The following is a 19,386-nucleotide window of genomic DNA, read 5'->3' on the forward strand; positions in this document are numbered from 1 at the left end:
ACATTTTTATGATATTTTTGGTTGTATCTACTGCTGGTTCAGGTAAAAGTAACACTGGGAGAAGATGTGCTGATACTAAAAAGTCAACACCCTAAATCTGAAGAAAAAAAAAAGTTTAAAAATGTTGTCAAGTGGCAAATAAAAAAGATCTTAAGTAATTGTAATATATCTTGCAATGTTTAGATACATTTGTAAAATAGTACTTGAAACAAAATGAAACTTGTTATATCTCTGAACTGGTAGGGAAAAAAAGCTGTATTAAAATGAAAGGAACAGCAATCTGTAGTTCATCTCACTGTAAAATAACAAGAGGTTTTTAACTTCTTCAAGGGAAATACTAATATTTTACTAACTTATATTAAGCAAACATCAACTATTAATGTTGACAAATGTTGGAACAGTCATAGTAAAACTGTCATTTGAATTACTATTCATTGCAAAGTTCAGAGAATTAATGTTAAAATAGATTAAAATCACCTTGAATACTCATGTATTCTTGTCCTTTGGAAGGATAATAAATATAACTTGGACTATAATCTTTGATAAGCATATGGACATTAAGACTTGGGGAAGATGCAGATAGATACCCACAGGCAGCTCAGAACTGTGAGGAACATAAGCTCCATTTTAAATGAGCTGCCAACCCTTTCTCCTACATTTTAGTTTGGGGAAAGCTAGACATTTGGATAATAAATGGGTTTTTCTCTGAACATTAAGGTAATTGTATAGGGATTTAAAGTATCTACTCATGGTCATTGCAAGTTATTTAATTTCTAAAGACATGCACTAGGATAAGAGTTTATGTGTAAGCTGAATAGTGACAGTGTAGGAAAAATGTGCAGACAATGGGCTTTGATTTAATGTGACCCTTCTTTTTCAAAAATTATGTGTTTAAATATCATTTTGGAAACATGTGCTTTTAAAGAATGCTCTGTACCTTTAGGTACCAGGTTACTGAACTTGCCAAGACCTAGGGACTGGTGCCTAAATTTTCCTCCTCCAATATCAGCATGTTATTCCAGCCAACTGGTTTGTTGGGTTCTTCTAGTAGTGGTTATAAATCAGGTTTATGAAGAGGAAACTCTCAAATTGTGCATTTTAATGGATTTATGATAAAGCCATCAAAGTGGAGGGTCCACATGGTACGAATGCAGTAAAGGTAATAAGACAGTGTCATGTAAACATTAAATACAGTGCCTTCTACCTTCATAAATCCTCCATGCTGATGATTAAATGTTTCTGGTTATAAATTTTGCAAGTAAATTCTAGAAAGAACCACAATTGTAAATAAGACACCAACGGAAGCAAGCCATAAATTGCTCATGGGATTCTCCCTCCACCCAACACACACACACACACACACACACACACACACACACACAATCCAGAAAACTCTTGAGTATTTATTATGAGGCAATACTGTAGTTCCTTCATTCCTCAGCACTTTTAAAAACTTTCATTCAATAATAAACTGACTGAATTCATTAATAAACTAAATCCATTCCTGACTGAAGAGTAACAATACAAGCCTTTAAGGTATTTTTCTAGCATCACAACCTGTCATTTTTAAGCTGGAAAGTATCTGTTTGATTTGCAGATTCACTTTACGGCACTCTTGCTATCTCCAGCTTAAAGTCTCTGTAATGTCACTCTTTGCAGAGTCAGTCCTCTGTTAGAGGTTACTGCAACAGCCTAAGCTCCCATAGGTATTTACGATCAAATTATTTTATTGCACATGGGAACAATTAAGCATTTGGCCCTCAGCTGTAAACAATTACTATATGCAATGACATTCATGGGTTTTCTTAAATAGTCATGTATTCCTAATGACCTCTGTTAACATAAGTGAGATTGATGTATGTGTGCTTTGTGTGTGTCCATGAGCAATTATATTCTCAAACATAATATCAGGACAGAGCCCTGACCTGAAGGATACAGTGACAGTGTCTGGTACCACTTGGCTGTCTGCAATGATTATCTTTTTAAATTCACTTTATTCCCATGATCCTTTTACCTCTCTTCCAATGAAGCTGGAAATGCGTTAGCGTTCACAGCGAAAGGCAATGTGAGCTTTAGATGATCCCTGTGTAAGAGATGTGGAGTGTCTTGGTCCAATAAACTGAGAGCTATAGCATCCAAGGAGGGATAACTAGATGGGAGTGGATTCCTGTTATACTTTCATCAGTTTGTAGTTGGGTGATTTGAAAGTCCACTTATCCCAACCTTAGTTTTCATCCTTTCTAATGTGCATAATTTTTATCAAAGCCATGGACTATTGTAAGGATCGAGTGTCATGAAAAGATGGATTGCATACTATATGTTCCTTGTCTGTCTCTTTTTCTCTTTCTCTCAAAAAGGCCCATACGCTCTGGGGCTCTGTATTGGGAATCTCTATTTAGTTGTCTCTAGTTTCGGGATGTATTTTCCTTTTCCTGGACTCTTCTTTCCTTCAAGTGACAACCATGGGAGAAACTCACAGCTGTTTTACTCATGTTCAGAAATAAGTCAACCAGTCTCATTTGCAAAGGGACCTAACAGCTGTATCCAGCCTTTCTAGGAGGTCAGAACTAGAGCTGAGTGGTAATGTTTCAAGGGCAAAGCTCTCGATGTAAGGAATGATAAAACAAAACCTAGATGAGCCTGCACATATCTAGTGACAGACACACCATAGCCATTCTCAATTATTCAAGCTTTCTCAGTCTTCCAGCAGGAGAAACATAATTCACCCCTACTCTCTTCACTCTACTTCCATACAATAGCAAAGAGCAAAGAAAAAAAAAAGCTATAGTAATCACTCAATTGGAGAAGAGTTTCTTTAACACGTGTAGAAACTTCAGAACTATTTAAAACAGGGTGTTAGCTTTGCAGGGCGGGGGAGGGGGAAGGGAAGTTAAAAAAAATCATTTTTCGATACTTGTGAGTTCCTTTTTTCCACTTTGTTAGCATTTTGCTGGCTATGAGCCAATGAAACAGCTGTTCAATTATCCAAGGCATCACAAACATATAAGCCCTTAGGTAAGCTGTGATAGTATTTTAACCACAATGACACCGGGACGGGGGTGTCAAATGTAACAACAACAACAAAAAATTAGTCTTAGAATAAACAAACCCCAAAAGAACAGCTTTGTGTACTGAGACTAATTAATATCTTCTCTAGGAGAATGGTACTGAAACATGGTTTTAGACAAGGAACTAACACTCTTCGGAGATTAGATATTCTAACATGTAACTGGCTACTATTTGGTGGGCTGACTGGCTGGCTACCCTGTGGGTGTGGCAAATGACCCTTATGTGCAATTATGGAATATATAACCAATATCTTAATGATACCATGTATTTCAACTGAAGCAGCCCAGCTGGAGATGATAGCAGCATCTAGTTCCTGGGCCATATGTGAAATTAAGGCCTCTTCAATCTGTATCTTTCACTTGCTATGCTTTGATACACATGTTCTTGGAAAGCTTAAGTTAGTTATGGTCTGACAATAGTTAGCAATATTACCATCCTCCTTCCCTTTTAAACCATTAATTAAGACAGTCTTCTTATATTATATATTTAACTTTTAATTTCCAAAGAGAGTATTAGTAATTAGTATATGTTATTCCACAAGAAAAAAGGATAAGATAATGCCTATTTTTTTTTTTAAAAAAATGTTAGGGTGAAAATTTGCTGCCCTTGTTTATGCAATAAAAGTTGCATAATTTTCTCATTTGGGATAGTTCATATTGTAAAAATAAAACTCAATGTGTTCTCCGGGAGTCATTTTGTTAAGTAGTTCATGACACAGGAATCATTATTTTACAAAATAGTCATCCGAGTATCATAAACTTAAAAAGCTGCAGGTTGATCATTACATCCCATAAACAACACTTAAAGCAACAATAAGATTAAGTTATCATCAAAATATCAAAAAAGGAAAGTAACCTAAAGAATAAAACTTAGAAATTTTATTCCATTTCTTCATGTTTTCCATGTGAACTAAAGGAAATCAGCCCATGGGGATTAAAAAAAAAACAAAACAATGCCCTGCAACTCCAAGGTTAGTTCTTCCTTTAACTGGGTACCACCACCGGATTCTTTTTTAGAAGTATTAAATTAGGTAATCAAACCATAAAGGCTATCTATAGGATCTATAGCACTCAGATGGCGACAGACTTTCAAGGAGGGTCAATCATCCTTACTAATACCATTTTAGCTACTTTCTAAGCATCAGAATGAGATACATGTGTGTGTGTGTAATAAGGTATTTAGTATTTCCAATGCTAAACTTAACATAGATTAGTTTCAAATGCTTCTGCAAATGTATTGCTCATAAACACACTGCTAATTTTAACAGGCCATTAGGATAAAAGCAAGTGAATGAAGACTGGCAAAAGTTAATGTTGGATGTTTGTAAGTCCTCCGAGGAGAAAACTTAAAGTCTTAATTCCTGTAATCTTGATTGAAAAATAAAAGCTTAGTTCTGGTCATTTGTCACTGTCATGAGGACCTGATACACTCTGAGTCAAAACTTATGAAATGGGTGACTCACATATTTAAGTTTGCTGGCCAACGTATACTCAGAATTCCCAAAGAACTAACACAAAAAGTTCCCCTTGAAAGGTGACTTGGAATTTACCAAAGAGATAAAGCCAAGTGGTCATTAAAGATGTTTAAATGTCATTGTCTACAGTCTTCAGTGTGCCATTATATAGCCTTGGGATTCTTTCAAATAACAATCAATGGAGGATGACTAAGTCTCAGCACTTGAAAGTAACCAGGAAAGGAAACCAACAGAATAATCTGCCTTGGCTGGCTTGATTCAGGAAGAGACATGGTATCCACCCCTTCTCTCCCCATTCTTCCTCCCCTTTCAGCCCCCACCCCCCGACCTACCAAACCCCCCACAAGACGGATCGGAAAGAAAGACCAGAGAGAAAGGAAAAAGGAGAGAAAGAGATCCAAGGATCCCCCGCAGAATGTGTGCTGGGGAGACCAACCTCGCCCTATGGGATATAGCCTTGGAAACAGACTTGGGCTTTTACTTTGAAACTAAAAGGATGACAATGAAATTTGTGTGAGGTCTGCGTGAATCCAGTCCCAGATGTTTACAATGCTGTAGTACTATGCCTCTGCAATATGAGAGGTTTCAGAAGAAACAGTACAACAAGACACCACAAAGCAGCGCATATGCTATTGACAATGCAGACATGAGCGTCATGTTACCAAGAGAAGGCAGGCAGGAGACAAACAGCAGCGGTGCTGCCCGAAGAACTAACTTCATGGACTGCAATCACTCAAACCGAAATGAAGGACCCAAAAGGAGGGAGAAAAAAAAATCAAAACCAGGGAAAATAAACTCTTTGGCTTCTATCTAGAAGTGGTGGGGCTTTTGCTGGGGACCAGGGGACAGTGGAAGTGACTTTTCTTCCTTAAAGTTCCCATAAAGCTCCTATAATTGACACTGGATAATTATTTTCAGCTTGAGGAGTCTGTCCCAAAACTCTTAAGATTGCCAGCGAAAAGAAACAAAATGTGTTTACTTGAGCCATTTCCAGAAGGGAGAGAAAGGAGACCTCTGGGTGAGATGGGGGGGAAGGCATTGGAGACAGAATGGAGCATCTCCTTAGCAGCAACAACTCTAGAGCACCAGGAGTGATCCTGTGGGTGACAAACTAGAGAGATCAGGAATAGGGCTGCAAGGGATGTGGAGGAGACTTACACGGTGGAGGGAATGCCGCGCGTACAATGTATACTCAGGAGGGGGCTGATTTAGTGTGAAAGTATTCCACTTCATCATTTTACAGGGGTTGGGGACATAAATATTTAGCTGGCCACATCTGGAACAGATTCTGCCCCCCCCTCCCCGCGTGGGGTGGGGGTGGATAATTGGAAGGAGAGGAGCACGCATTTGTTACTTACTGTACGGACAGTTTTCCTTCTTGGTCCCGCTGACCTTGCCGTTCTTCTCAATCTTGAGAAAGTACTTGGTGAAGGAGAACAGCTTTCTCCAGCGGACATCTCCTTGGAGGTGATTGTAGCTCCGCACATGCCTCCCCGCACTGGAAGGAGAGGAGAAGGAAGAGGACGAGGAGGAGGAGGAAGAGGAGGAGGAGGAAGAGGAGTTGGTGGCCTCCGGTGACACCATGTCCTGACCAAGAGCTTGGCAGGTGACAGGGACGGAAGACACCAAGAAGAGCAACAAGAAGCAGCAACAGCAGCCCGGCAGGTGGGGAAAGGCTGAGGCACAATGTGTCAGTATCCATTTCCACATTGTACTGAAACTCTCGGCACTGGAAATTGTCTCATCAGAAGGAACATACTGGAAGGGTAAGACCTGGTGCGAGGCAAAGAGACAGCTGGAGGTGGTGGCTACTGGTTAGCTCCCTCTGGGTACGGATCTGGCCAGAAGCGAGTGCACCAACATCCATAACTCCTCGGAAGGGCCGGCTGCCTGTCCTCGCTCCGTTCTCGGATCCGCTGTCTGCGTTTCTGTCTCTCCAGTCTCAGGGTGAACAGTGGACGTGGGTGGCCGCGGCAGTAGTAACTGGTGGTGTCGGTCACCAGAGCTCTTCGCTCTCCCCGGGGGTTACTTTGTTCTCTTCTTCACTCCTTTCTTCACCATGTTAGATGCAAAAGAGGTCTGAAAAACAGATGACAGGACGGTGAACAAAACCCAAAGTGGGTGGGGTGGGGGTGCAGGAAGACATCTGCGCCCCTCTGCGGTTGGCACCTTCTGGTCCTTCTCTGCAGAGTCCCAGACTGCTGGCCACTTAAAAAGTGTGTCTCTTTGGAGTTGTCAGAACTGGAGGCAGCTGCCCAGGCGCTGTTGTTTTCTTCTCCTTCCTTTCTCTTTTTGGTGGTGCCTGTTGATGTGAAGTCTCCCGAAAGCCACTTCTTGTTTGGGGGGCGGCTGGCGGCTGGTGTTTTGTTTGGCCCTTCCCTCCACCTCCAAGTCCCTTGGAAAGCCGCTTGTAAACAGGTTGAAGCCTGGAGTCTAAATGTCAGTGCTTTTCAGCCAGAGGTGGGCTCTGCCTCTGCTGGTCAAACCTCATTTGCAGGGGTGGAGAAGGGGGGAGGGGGTCAAACGGCGGTGGGACATCTGAAACCCTAAGCTGCTGGGAACGCCAGAGAAAAGGGAGGGGGGAAGGGGCGGGGGGGCGGGGGGAGAGCCTGGGCGAGAGGAGTGCGCGAAGCCTTTGCTCTGAGCTAGGGGCTGCGGGTCCCTTCCTCGCCGCCTCGGTGGGCGCAGCCGCCCCGCAGCCTGCAGCTCCGGCTAATTGCGGCTCCGGCGTCCTGTGCTCTCAGCGCTGGCCACCAGCGCGAGCTGTCCGCGTGCTTTCCGAATTTTGCTGCCCTCCGGCGGGAACCACTCCCCTCCCCTACAGGGAGCCCCTTGCTCATTTGTTTTCCAGTGTAGCTTGCTTTCTTTCTCTCGCTCTTTCTTTCTTTCTTTCTTTCTTTCTTTCTTTCTTTCTTTCTTTCTTTCTTTCTTTCTTTCTTTCTTTCTTTCTTTCTTTCCTTCCTTCCTTCCTTCTTTCTTTCTTTCTTTTCCCTTTTGGCCGTGAAAGTACTTTGGAGCTTGGCTTTTGTGTGTGGATGTGTTTCTGCCTTCTAGATCCCAGAAGCAGGGAAGAGGGCTGGGGAGAAGTCAAAAGAGGATGCTCAGGACAAACTCTCCCCAAGAGTAGATTATAAACTAATAGGAGCTAAAGTCGAGAAGGGAGACATAATGAGCTAGCTTCGTTTCCTCCTCTCCTGCCAGCTTCCAAGGAGGTCTCGGGTTTTAATGAATCATTGATTTCTTGCTTCCGTTGCTGAAGTAAAAAGTTCACACTTTGGCCCTCTCTGTCTTTTTTAAGCTCAGGGAGATTTATCGTCACCCTTAAACATCGCCTCTCTCTTGGTGCAAATGAAATCAGGGACCCAAGTTACTGATTTCTAATTGGTAACACGAGTCCTTTACAGAATCACGCATGGACTTCAAAGCCTACGCACTTTCCTGCGATCGCAGATTTTATCACACAGTTTGACCAAATCCCCTGCTGCCTGTTTTTTTCTCTATGCAATTTCCTTTGCATTTTACCATAAAGAGGAGGTCCCCGCCCATCTTCAAACTTAGCATTTAAAAGGCTCTGCTTTTTACAATGCAGCTTCACTACCTACCAGTCTTCCACACTCTTGAGCACACCAACCCCCAACTCTACCTCTAGTCTCAGAAATAAGCTCTCAACCCAGACACAGACAGAAGTCAGCACAAGACCAGGAAGCTATTGCCCAGACCCAAAAGGCACAAAGAAGGAACTATTGTAATAACCCATTCCTACCTGAGTATGCTACAGTTCTGAGTCCCAGAAGATAATTTCCTTAAGAAAATATCTAAACTAGGGAACGACTGGATAGAAGGATTGCATGGACATACATTACTCTGTCGTGGGAGGCAGTTAGACATGTGTTCTGGCTAAGTAAAACAAATGGTCAATATCATACGGTGGTGTGGCGATTTCACATGATTCAAGCTAAATGGCTGAGTAAGATGCAGGCGTTTCAAGGTGAACTTGAGAGTTAGCAACTGGCGTAGTGATTCGGAAAGAATGTACAAAAGGAGCTTGCACACAAAAGTCAGGAACCCTGTCATGTGCACTGGGTTTCAGTCCTCATTGGGAACTGGAGAAAGACAATTGAAATTTAAAAGTCCTAGAGATAGACGTTGTTAATGATTCCCCAAATACGTTTTAGTGACTTGAAGAATGACTTGAAGGCATGCTCTTCCTTTTTTTTTTTTTCTGTGTGTTCACTGCTGTTGAATTAGAACTATTTAATTCCAGAATCGGGATTTTTAATTGCATTATTTATAACTCACTGCAATGCTCATTCAAAAGATTTCAACAACGTGACGAACATCACAGCAGATTTCCAACTTTAATATGATTAGCTGATTTCTGTAGCTATTAATTGAAAAGTTAAGCAAATAAAGAGCATGCGTCAAAGTCTTGCTTCTTTAATTAAAGCATGAATATTGAAAAATGAGCCTACAGTGATAATTTCAATTTCCCATTTACAATTTTATACCTGAGCAGACAAATAAGTGAAAGAGTAGGCAGTTTCTAAGAGAGTCTAAGGATTTCTAAGTTGCATCCTCAAAGAAAGGAGAATTCAAATGTTTGGATTGACAACTCATTGAAATTACATTTACAAAAATATGTTTGATGGAACCATACAATAAAGATTCTTTTGTAAAAAATTATGAAACACAGGAAGTAATTAGTTTGGGGTTTCTTTACACTGGATACTAACATTTCTGATGCCAACTGGAGTGTTTTTTTTTTTTTTAATTCATACCAGGCACTCCTTCAACCCAACACCCCCACTCCTCCCGACACCTCCCCACCCGCCAGTCACCTTTCTTTTCAGTCAAAGCTCTTCAGATTTTCTAGCTTAAAGTTTGGCTTTAATTCTACCTACAGTGAGGTAAAGGGCATTCTCGAAACTTTCCTAATAAAACTTGCCAGAAGCAGGTGCAATGTTTGAGAGTTCCCGAGATCTTTTTGCCTCTTGTCTGTACGGCGTGACAGCAGGGAGGGGCATTAACTAAACTGCCCAAAGGAAAAGCTGACATAGCTTTTTAGATTATATCTCATTCTTCTTTTTCTTCTCTGTGCTGCCTTTCTTCTGAGGCACAGTGGAATCCCTAAATCCCCCAACACTTTGTATTCTGAAGTCACCTCTTAGCTTAGCCCCAGAAAGCCTGAGAAAAGTTCCCCAGGAAAGATGCGCTATTTAACGGAATCCAATCTCTCCCAATAGATTTCAATCACTAACATAAATGTATGAATGTAGATTATATCTCTGTAATGAGGCCTGAATCATTCTCAGTTACTTCAAAGGACTGAAATTCTACCTTCCCTTTCTTTTTTCTTTTTTTTTTTTTTAGCTGCAATAATCAGGTCTTAATGGGTTCCTTTATTAATTGTTTCTCTGTTAAGATTGAAAGGGCAGAACAAGCTTCAGATTAGAATGGTACCCACTATTCAAAAAAAGGCTGTCTGTCTCTTTCATCCGATCCTTGCGAGGCATGCTCCGTTTCTATGGCCTAAGCATATCCAGTGATATTAGTCTAAATCTTTATTGAAAGAAAGAGAGGTAAGCTGTTGTTAAACGCGGTGATTTGAAGAGTTATAAACTTTTAAAGGCAAGACTGTGAGAAGAAAGCATTAAAGATCTCTCAAATGTGGCGCTTCCATGTAAAAGAGGCCCCCTGAAGGCCTTCTTCCAGATGCCTTAGTAGCTATGTTCTTCGAGCAGTTTATATATGAGACATGTCTTTCCTGGGCTCTTTATGCTGCCCAGCACAGTCTATGGTTCAGTTACAAGATGTGTGTTCTATTATGTGAGATGGCATTGACAGTGTCAGCAAGCTGCTTCGCGTCAAATGCTAAATCAGGTCAAAAGTCAGCCAGGCTGTTTGACAATTACGGCCTGTGCAGGCCTCGGGTTTTTTAAGGCCTATGGCGTGCAGCCCTTAGGATCATGTGCCTGTTTTCCTAGCCACATGGAGGAAATGCCAGTAGGAAGGTATTATTTTCTGCTCATTCTCTTCCAAAGCTATAGCCGTAGAAGGGATGGCCACAATCAACGATGTTTGAGCTAAGTACAGAAGCAGTGGTTTATAATTATTGCTTTCAAATTAAGAGGTTCAAGTGAGATGAAAAGAGGTTTTTAGCTCACAGAGAGTATGAATTGAACACTTGCCAATCAGTAGGATGCCTGGCAACAGGGACTGAGCATCCAGCATTAAAACAACCAGGACCAGAAGCGTTTTAGTTTTCAGAGTTGTTGATTCTTTTTTAAACATTTGCATATACGCAGCGAGGACACAAACAGTCTGAATCCAAGTCTGTGAGTGACATTTATGTCTCAAACATAAATGTCATGCATATCTTCTAAAGGACTTTTTGCTTGATATTTTAGGAAATTGGGGAGGTAGTTAAGAGGGTCAGAGTGTTTACTATGTAAGCACGAGGGCCTGAGTTTGAATCCCTGGCATCCGTACACAGGCAAAGAAAGGCATCAATCTGGACACCAGCAATCCTGCTGTTGTGGGGTATCACTAGGGCTTGCTGGTTAGGAGAATGAGTTAGAGTTGGGTATCACAGGACAAGTCTTCCCCTAAACTATACACAGCTCGCTATATACTGCATACGATACCGTCCACTCATGCGTTCATGCATGAGGACACACAAACCGGATTGCTTACTTTAGTGTGTGTCTGATTCAATTGCAACATAGCTTTGGAGGTCAGATTTGGAATTTTCCTTTTGTGGTGTCCTGGTGACCCTTGCAAAGTTTGGATGATTGAAATATCTCTGGGATTTTTCTGAAGTAAGGATAGTCAGCCTGAAACTGAAGGCAGCTCTTGGACTTTATAGAATGACTTGAGTCACGCAGAAGGACAGACCAGTTAGGAGTGCCAGCCACAGGCCTTACATGTGACCCTCACCACACCTATTACCTGTTTTCTTCTTCTTCCTCCTTTCTCCTTATCATCCCCTACTCACTCGATAGGGCTGGGTTGCCAGAAGGGAAGTGATAAGGAATCTTAGGAGGCTTTAGTTATGGAAAACCAGCATATCTTTGCTACAGTTGATTAGCCAGAGAAAGCAATGAAATAGCTTTGTGTTGAATTATTAACTGTCACTTGATTAGGCAAAATAAAGTAAAGGTTTTTGTGGTTTGGGTAAAGCAGACTCTTTCAAATGAAATGAACACATATAAAAGTCACTTATACCATCCATTTTCAGGATATCTACAGGTTCTTTAAGATTTAATAAGCTCCCTCAAGCAACTCATGATACTATTTAGAGAAGTAATCTATAAATTTGAGGTTTTTTTTTTTACACCATCATGTTAAATTTTCCTTGAACAGAGTGGTATTTCAAAGCATATACAGTCATATGAACATGTCTTTGTTTTTTTTTTTAAAGTTTGCAACTAAGGTGAATCTTCTGTTCTCTTGTTTTCAATGATCCAGTGGTCAACTCTTGAAATGGAAATGTGTCCAAGGTAGAAAGGAATGAGATCTTTGTAAGAAAAGTATCTATACTGGAATATTGGAAATGCACTCACATAAATCAGCACATTTCCAGAAAGTTGAGCTCTGTATCTTGAAACTAAACCTAGTGAACACGAAGTTGCTATCTGAGGCCTTTGAGACTGACAGATAGCCTTTCCTTGACGAAGTTGTGAGATCTTTGAAGAGTTTGGGTTGGTGTTTCCTGCTCTCCCTTTGCAGACCTGTGTCTCCTGCCAAGTCAAGGCTTCTAGTTTTTAGTTGTGTGACACTTGTAATATTTTGTTTGGAAAATAATTTATATTTACTTAATGTACAAATATATATTTAAATACATTATATATACATTATATATAATTTTGATTTATTGACATGAAAATATATACAGTGTGATCATTTTTCATATATTCTCTTAATTGTTTTTTAATTCAAGTGATTTTTGTTGAATACCTACTATGTGCTACTAGGCTATAGTAGGCTATTTTCAATATTTTAAATCTAACAAAGAAGATAGGGAAATTTAACTCTTAAAATGTACGTATACATATATACATGGGTGAACCTTTGATTTTTGTTTTTGTTGCTGTTTTTTTATATTAGAGATGGGAAATCTAGAATTGTCTTAGGATCTAGAAAGGATTTAGAGGGATTTGGATCCTGTCAATTTTTTATGCTGTCTTTCTCTACCAAGGAGCCAAGGGAGACTGTCATGTCTGCTCTCTGGCTTCATGAAGGATTCAGATTTGATAATCACCTACTCTGTGGTTACAGCACAATCCTTTGATCCAGATTTCTCCTACAGACTTAGAGTTTGGGCTAAGTCTCTGCCAGGTAGCCCTGATATTCTCTCCTTTCTTTCTGCTTTCAGAATCATGGATAAATAGTATCTGTGTTCTAAATGATTACATTAACTATTTTCAAATTAAAAAAAAATCCCCTATCCTGTCTGCTGTACTTTAATTTTTTTTTGTATCAGACTTATTTATTATTCTTTATTTAAGTGTGTTGCATGGGAGAGAGACTGCCTGGAGTATGTATGTACTACATGTGTGCAAGAATCTACCAAAGGCAGAAGAGCATCCCCTGGAAATGGAATGACAGGAAGGTGTGAGCTGCCATGAGAGGGCTGGGAACTGGACAGAATCCTCTAGAAGAACAATAGGTGTTCTTAACCCCTGAGCCATCTCTCCAGGCCCCTGTGCCTAGTGATAAAACATACATCTTCTAAAATTTGTTTTGACCTAGTATCCACTTAGTGTGACAAGCTAGGTACAGAAGATGTGCTATGAATCGCTGGTAACAGAAAACTCACTGTGTTGTGGTAAATGCAATCTTTGTTGTGCCCAGTTTTCTTGGATCATTCCTAGGAATTCATTCTCTTCTTTTGTTTGCCCCAGCTCTGTCCTGACATCTGTATCTCTCTGGTGTTCCTTGACAGATGACTTGCATTTGGCTTTATGAGTCAGTAGGTCAGCATATGTGGTCTTTCTTCCTGTACTTGGTTTTATTTCAGTGCCATGATGCTGATAAGATATTTATTCTTCCGGGTTTACACATTTCCTTAAGGACTCTTCCTCCAGGTCTCTAGCTATTCATTGAGCCCCTAGGATAATATTTCCTCCTCTTGCTAGTTAAGCTCTAGCAGTTCTGTAAGTTCCTCTTCTTTTCTGGTATGTGAGCATAGTACCTTGTTATTCAATTGTACTACAGCTCTGTGAGTGGTAACTTGGTCTAAAGTTCTCTTCCTGTGAATCATCTGAGATCAGTCTTGTCTTTGTTAGAACAGTGCAGACTTTAGACTGGAATACACATCTTCCACAATAAGTAATCAGTCTGCGATAATGTGTTTTTTGTGTTTATTTGAGATTATAAGGAGGTGCAATTTAACACAAAGCCAATTGTAAAACGTCTAGTGTTAGCTCCGGGATGTGCTGGATTCTTTAATTGTAAAAGGAGATAATGATAACAGGACATTTGCACTACTGAAACATAAAGTCTAGGTTTACATTTGGATTGAAGACTACCAACCTTTTTATTTAGCTAATGAATTTTGAGGTCCAAAAATTGAATTATTTGATTGTTACAGGTTTGATAAAATACTTTCATAAATAATAAAAGGAGCTTAGTAAAGTTGAAGCTATGTCTATAAATGAAGTGCTTTTTTTTCAAAAGCTATAATTGAAACATCCATATTAAAAGTAGCTTTTATATGGCAATCAGGATTAAAAGAATTATGATTCAGTGTACATATGTATGAGACTGTCAAAGAATAGAAATATTAATTTAACAATTAGTTGTCTTTCAAGTTAACTAGGCAACTTTTCACTATTTTCTAGGTAAATCTTTACAAATCTTTAAAATAATCATTTTTGCAAATTAAAGTATTTTATTAACTTATATTTACAGCTCATTTTAGGAAATTAGGATAGGAATTAATTATGTCATTTTTCTGGGACCTTATTAGTGTTACTGTTTGAGTATTTTGTTTTCAGCTAAAGACAATTATTTTAAAATGGAGAAGTAGTTACATATAAATTTTAAGGATAGGCATTGAGCTGTTTCAGATGCAAAAAAAATCTCAAGAAGAAATGCACAGGAAGATGATTGTGGAGTTGGCCATTGTCTTTCAATGAATTCCGTAAGCCCAGTGACTTTCGGGACTTTTGAGGAAACTGAAACGGCACAGAGCAAACAATCCTTTCTCATTTGCTCTATCATTTGACCGTCCTAGCAATGATGCAGCTTGATAAGACTGGGCTTCCTGCTGTCCTCACTTTACAAGTAAAAAACAGGTGGGTCTGGGAAGGGTGAATGGAATTTCGTAGGCTGTAAGGAGGTGACAGTCTCCTTTGTGTATTCCAGATAAGCCAACAGAAAAGGTTTCAGCCCTTCCACACACCAAGGACAGAATCACTTCCAGGATAGCCGACACCCTTTCCTGGCTCTGAGGCGGGCAGGGGAAAAAAAAAAAGGACACACCTCCTAATTCAGTGTCTCAAACATGAGAAGACTGAATACTTCTTTCTCAGCACTTACTGCCTCAGATGCCTTTAGAAGACGGTGTTGTGTGACTGAGTATGTACTAAAACAAATTACCTCTATATCAGGGACGTCTTAGTGAGGCCCTTGAATCCCAACTAAGGCCAGCAATTCTCAACTGTGGCATCTTACAACTCACTTCTGCTGAAGAATCTCTCCAATGGCTCCTTAGTGCTTCCAGGACCAGGTACAAGTCCTTGTTTTACATCCCCACTGCAGTTAGTGGAGGCTAGGATAGCCTGATTGTAAGTTTTTAGAAATCTTGGCTTCTGTGTTCCCACTGCAGTTAGTAGAGTTTGGGATACTCTGATACCAAATTTCTACTGCTGGAGGGAAAATAGCCTTGGTCCTTCTGGCTAATCTGTGAGAAAGCAGCCGTCTGCCTTTCACTAGTGAAATCATGCTCAGTTGTAAGTGGATTGGTGTAGAATTTGTCTAACTGCTATTTTTTTTTTTACTACTTCAACTATATTTTCTATAGCTAAAAATACATGAGAACTATTTTATTTCTATTTTTGACATTAAAAGCTTATTGTTGGAATTTCCTTTGCTTATCACAGTTATCGACACACTAATACGCATACCCAGACACCCCCCACCCCCACCCACACAATCTTTCAGTGATCTCTAGCTAGACATCTAGTCCTACATCACAAGGCAGATAGAAATCAGCCAACAGATTCCTAGGTCATGGTGGAAAATCAATGAGGGCTGAAGGTACAGTTCAATGATAGACTACTTATCTAGCGTGGACAAGGCCTTGATTCAATCTTCCGCACCACCAAGAAATATATTTTTAAAGGAAAACTGCTCAAGACTTAAACAGCTTTTACACTAGTAAATATTAATATATACCACATATAACCAACTGGGAATGGCATGGCTTTCTGATACTTCAAAGTTCAACTGCTGTGACACAGGTGCCACAAGGCCACACCTCCTAATCTTTCCCAATATTTCCGTAGGGTGAGGACCAATGCACATTCCTTTTTTCTGTTTTGTTGTTATTTGTTTGCTTTTAGTCAGGGCCTCATGTATTCTGCTGCCTTTGAACTAATCTGCAGTCAGTCACAAATTCTTGAACTTCTCATCCTGCTAAGTATACCTCCAGCGTGCTGGTGTTGCAGGCCTTCGCCACCATGCCCGGTTTATGCGGTGCTGGCAAGCTCTGCACCAGCTGAGCTATATTCTTGGCCTTTTGCTCTCTGAATTCTTCAACAGCACTGTTCTTATCCCCCCCTTTACTCGGTTTCACCATCCAATGGGGTTACATCTGATCTCTCACTTCATACATTTTTCCACTCTTATAAAATTATCTAGTAATTAATTTTAGCAGCAGCACATTGCACAATTGCGGGGGCCCACAATCCCTGTGTTAGTTGGTGTGAAAGCATCTCCTGGAATTTTGCAATGCAGAAGTTTCTGTAGCAGACACGATTGGCTATCTATCTCAGACCCATTACTAGCTTTTTCCTTTGTGGTAGCGCCACTGACTTATTTGGAAATCCCACTCTCTCTCCCATGCCATTAAACTCACTAAGCCAAACATAACACGCCATTGTCTTTACTGGTGATTGGTTTTCGGGTGGACATATGACACAGGTCTGGCATAAGGGAAGGTTTCTGGCAACCTCACTGATAACTAAAAAGACATGTCTGTTTTCTTATGCCAGCCATTGTCATATGCAGATGTGGTCCCTGGATCTGGGGAGAGTTTGTGGCTATAAAGGGAGAAGCCTGAGGGCAAGCTACAGTGAGTGGCCATGTGGTATGGCAAATCTGTGATGAAATTCCACAGTTTTCTAGTCTAAAACCCACAGTGACAGAATGACAACACGGAACACTTTAAAGTAAGGGGGGGGGGGGTCTATGATACAAGAGGGCAGGCAGAGAGTGAGTGTTCCCGTGTCTCCCTTACTTGCTAGACTATTATCTGCCTAAGCACTGAGACGTGCTTGTGTGGAAAAAACCCTCAGCTGTAGAGGACAGGACTGAGCTGAGATTGTAGCTAATGCAAAGTTGATGGTGTGAGTTCAGTCAAACTAAAGAGCTATAAGACTACTTAGAACATGTCATTTACAAATGTCCAGAATGAAACTGAAAGTCTCCCAACAACATATAAATAATAAAAAATAAAACAAAATAAAAACTGTAGGCCAGCATTGACATGGCCCCAATACCATAATGAGCATGGAAAGACTGGGCTCACTGGGAAATATTGAGGTAAAAGTTTAAAAAAAAACCATATTCATACTATCTATAAAGCCGAGATGAAACTATTAAAAATGAAGACAGAATACTAATGAATAGTGTTCTAAAATGTTCCACTTAAAGAAGGAAGCATTCAAAGGAAAGAGCCTTTTTTTTTTTTTTTTTTTTTTTTTGGTTTTTCGAGACAGGGTTTCTCTGTGTAGCCCTGGCTGTCCTGGAACTCACTCGGTAGACCAGACTGACCTTGAACTCAGAAATCCGCCTGCCTCTGCCTCCCAAGTGCTGGGATTAAAGGCGTGTGCCACCACCGCCCGGCCAATTTAGCCAATTTAGTCCCAGGGACTAAACCACCAACCAAAGGGTATACATGGAGGGACTCATTTCTCCAGCTTCATATGTAGCAGAGGATGGCCTCGTCAGGCATCAATGGGGGGAGAGGCCCTTGGTCCAGTGAAAACTCAATGCCCCAGGGTAAAGGAATGTCAGGATGGGGAAGAGGGAGTGGGTGGGTAGGTAAGGGAACACCCTCGTAGAAGCAGGAGGAGGGGAATGAGATAGGGGGTTTTCAAAGGGGAAACCAAGAAAGGGGATAACATTTGAAACGTGAATAAAGAAAATATCTAATAAAAAAATCAAAAAAAGGAAGAAAAATGAAAACATCAATATTTGCAAGTATTAAGTACATATATTTAAAAATGGAAGGTTTTGCCGGGCAGTGGTGGTGGACGCCTTTAATCCCAGCACTTGAGAGGCAGAGGCAGAGGCAGGAGGATTTCTGAGTTCGAGGCCAGCCTGGTCTACAGAGTGAGTTCCAGGACAGCCAGGGATACACAGAGAAACCCTGTCTCAAAAACAAAAACAAAACAAAACAAAAAAAAAGGAAGATTTTAAATCATCTGTCTATCCACCGCAAGAAACATAAAATCAGAGTGAGCAGAGAAAAAAAAATTAAGACAGAAGAAACTGATAAAAACAATGACTGGGAATCAATAAAGACAATCAATAAAATCTAAGGATAGATAGTTCCATGGAAAGGTTAATGAAATTGATGAGCCTCTAAACAGCTAAAGATAAAACAAAAACTGTATTTTATTAGCAACAGATACTTTAAAAATTATTAAAGATCCCATGGATATCACAAGGATAGTAAAAGAACATCAAGAGAATTCCTCATTCAGAAATTTAATAATCTATATGAAATTGTCTATTCTTTGAACGACATGCATAACCTGTAAAATCTCATGCAAAAGCATATAGAACAACATGCAATGACCTATATCTATTAAAGAAATGCAATCAATAAGTAATAACATTTCAAAATATAAAGTACAGTATCAGATTTGTTCAATAATCAAATTTGTCAAGCTTTTAATTATAAAAATTTATATGAGTTTACACTCTCCTTCAAAAGATAGAAACATTAGGGATGTTTCATAACTCATTCTACAACATTGTCACTAAACACATAACTCCAGGTAAGGCTATTAAAAGCAATGGAAACTATAGACCAGCATGTTTTATTAACATAGGTATAAATGTCCTTAATAAATTTCACAAATTGAATCTATCAGTGCACAAGTAAATTTATACTGAATGATTAAATGGGCTCTATCCCAGGTTATCAAGGCTAGTTAATATTTATTTATTTATTTTATTTTTTGTTATTTATTTATTTATTTATTTATTTATTTTGGTTTTTGAAGACAGGGTTTCTCTGTGCAGCCCTGGCTGTCCTGGAATTCACTCTGTAGACCAGGCTGGCCTTGAACTCAGAAATCTGCCTGCTTCTGCCTCCCAAGTGCTGGGATTTAAGGCGTGTGCCACCACTGCCTGGCTGCTAGTTAATATTTAAAATTGACAAATACAATGTATCATTTCAAGAAGCTAAGGAAGAAAAAAATCACATGATCAAACCAATAAATACAGAAAATGCACAAGTTCTGGACCCATTCATGATAAATAAATACTCTAAGGAAACTAGGGATAGGGAAGACCAGTCTTGCACAAAACAGCTACAGGTGGTATAATGTACTCTGCAAAAACCTAATGTTTTCATATCAGGGTCAGATAGAAGAAGTGCTGCCTTC

The 19,386-nt window shown here is 40.0% G+C and overlaps 1 protein-coding gene across 1 annotated transcript in view; it reads right to left on the bottom strand.

The window, feature by feature from the left end:
- Fgf10 (fibroblast growth factor 10) overlaps positions 1-6,272 on the bottom strand; it is a 72,400-nt gene extending 66,128 nt beyond the window's left edge. Inside the window, exon 1 of the mRNA XM_028784413.1 lies at positions 5,902-6,272. Coding sequence (XP_028640246.1) covers positions 5,902-6,253 — 352 coding nt within the window. The 5' untranslated portion in view covers positions 6,254-6,272. The remainder of the gene's footprint in view (positions 1-5,901) is intronic.
- Between the last annotated feature and the right edge of the window lie 13,114 nt (positions 6,273-19,386).

The sequence above is a fragment of the Grammomys surdaster genome, unplaced genomic scaffold (genome assembly GCF_004785775.1).
Source record: "Grammomys surdaster isolate TR1022 unplaced genomic scaffold, NIH_TR_1.0 99, whole genome shotgun sequence".
In the NCBI taxonomy this organism is placed as follows: domain Eukaryota; kingdom Metazoa; phylum Chordata; class Mammalia; order Rodentia; family Muridae; genus Grammomys; species Grammomys surdaster.